General features: G+C 38.2%; 1 protein-coding gene across 1 annotated transcript in view; it reads right to left on the bottom strand.

Annotated features, from left to right (window-relative positions):
• LOC106884372 (mediator of RNA polymerase II transcription subunit 12) overlaps positions 1–2,164 on the bottom strand; it is a 68,108-nt gene that overhangs the window by 19,278 nt on the left and 46,666 nt on the right. The window contains exons 27-28 of the mRNA XM_052966703.1: positions 1,515–1,654; positions 559–720 (exon numbers count right to left, since the gene is read on the bottom strand). Of these exons, the coding sequence (XP_052822663.1) occupies positions 559–720; positions 1,515–1,654 (302 nt within the window). The remainder of the gene's footprint in view (positions 1–558; positions 721–1,514; positions 1,655–2,164) is intronic.

The following is a 2,164-nucleotide window of genomic DNA, read 5'->3' as shown; positions in this document are numbered from 1 at the left end:
GGCACATAAAAGACACCATTTCGAGCGTGGCCGTTTTCGTGCGGGTGACACGTAAAAGCACCCACTACACTCTCTGAGTGGTTGGCGTTAGGAAGGGCATCCAGCTGTAGAAACTCTGCCAAATCAGACTGGAGCCTGGTGTTGCCATCCGGTTTCACCAGTCCTCAGTCAAATCGTCCAACCCATGCTAGCATGGAAAGCGGACGTTAAACGATGATGATGATGATGATGATATATATATATTCACAGCATTTAATGGCATAAAAGACACTGACACATTAGACAAACCAAGTACATATTCAGGAAAAAATTTTTAGTGCATTAAAGTATGTAATGTTTAGTTGGAGGCCCAACTTCACATATAGAAGCTGGTGTGAATTTTATGAGACACATTTTTGAGAAAAAAGTGCATCTCATATGCCACCAAATAAGGTGTGTGTATGTTTGTAAATACACACACACACATAAGAGAGATTTTATGGTGAAAATGTTATAAAAAGGAAATAAATAAATTTCTAAGGTCAAAGCAGAACAGAAAGACTTAAAAAAAAAACTTACTTTCTTTGGTTTTTCTCTTTGTCATATTTTGTCTTTGATAGAAAGTTACTACTGCTTTCAAGAACTTGGCCAGCCAGCTTAAGTAAGCGCCCTTGGACAGTTGATGGCAATTTCGATATGAGTGGTGCGACAAGCCAGACACTATCTTTCTCAGATTCAGGCCTAGAAAGTAAAAATAACATGCATGTTACAATATTGGTTGCCTTTTGTTTTTTGTTTTGTAGTATGTGTTGAGAGTGCAAGTAGCTGGCTGGGTTGGATAAGAGACAACAGGCTGGAAAGTTTAATAATTTATATCACATCTATATCAAGACCAAATTTTACCTTTAGTGTAACACAAACTAACATGATATTTTATATACAAAATATTTAGGGGTTCCAGAATTAGTAAGAGAAGGGACAGAGCTTATGGCTAGGGCAGGCTCTACAAATTAGTGCAGTGAGATTAATATGACCCATGGCGAATTTGAACGTTTATAAGTTAACGCATGTAAAAGAAGTATGGGTGGGGTTGATTTTGAGAGAGAGAGAGAGAGAGAGAGAGAGAGGGGGGGAGTGACTTGTAGGATAATGCCAGAGAGTTATGCAAAAAACTCATTAGCGAAACACACCAATGGACATCCAACAGGGTTGGCTGTCCAGTTAAAAACCTTAATTGATCAGCACTATATTAATATGGGATATTGTGCCCAGCTGATTTCCTGAATGTTGTATGAGATTGTGGTGAGTGGCATGATGAAGTCGGGTAAACCCAAATACATTCAACAAGATGATAATAACGAGATGTAAAAAATAAGCATATTTTAAATAAATAAATCAGTGAGGTTTAATACTCAGAGACACCATCTGGACAGAGAAATAATAGTTAAAGTTTATCTATAAATTGATCAGTTGTTATATTAACTGAGGGTGGGGGGATGGCAGGAAAGGCAGATTCACAGGTAGAGGGAACTTACTTGGCATTTTGTAGCTGCTGCTGCTGCTGTTGTGTCGGTAGTTGTTGCCGTGGAGAATTTGGATTGGAGAGAAACTCAGTTTGTTGATGAAACAAATCTAATGTGCCCTTAGCAATACAATCCAGGATAGCATTTGTTTCCTAGCAATGGAAAGGAAATAATGATGAAAAAAAGGTATTGGAGGTACGATGCATTTCTTGCTTGCACACAGGGATAAAATAAAAATCTAATTTAATAAATATATTCTCAGATGAAATCACATTTCAATAAAATTGCATCAAGAGTTATTTCCTCTGCTTATCGTTTTGGCGTATGTAACAAAGAAAAAACACTTTCATTCACCCGTCCGCCAGTTCTGCAGATAATCAAACCAAAATTTAATGAGTTCGAGTCACTCACCCAATGAGTATTTCTGCCTAATTTGGTGAAAATCAGTCCAGCCGTTTTCCAGTAATTTTGCAAATGCAGACGGCTGTGTGGTAAGTAGCTTGCTTACAAACCACATGGTTCCAGGTTCAGACCCACTGCATGGCACCTTGGGCAAGTGTCTTCTACTATAGCCTTGGGCCGACCAAAGCCTTGTGAGTGGACGGAAACTGAAAGAAGCCCGCCGTATATATGTGTATATATATATATATATATATATATAT

This window comes from Octopus bimaculoides, chromosome 3 (assembly GCF_001194135.2).
Source record: "Octopus bimaculoides isolate UCB-OBI-ISO-001 chromosome 3, ASM119413v2, whole genome shotgun sequence".
NCBI classification, from domain to species: Eukaryota; Metazoa; Mollusca; class Cephalopoda; order Octopoda; family Octopodidae; genus Octopus; species Octopus bimaculoides.
Note: the sequence above shows the minus strand (reverse complement) of the source record. Positions and strands in the feature narration are given on the sequence as shown.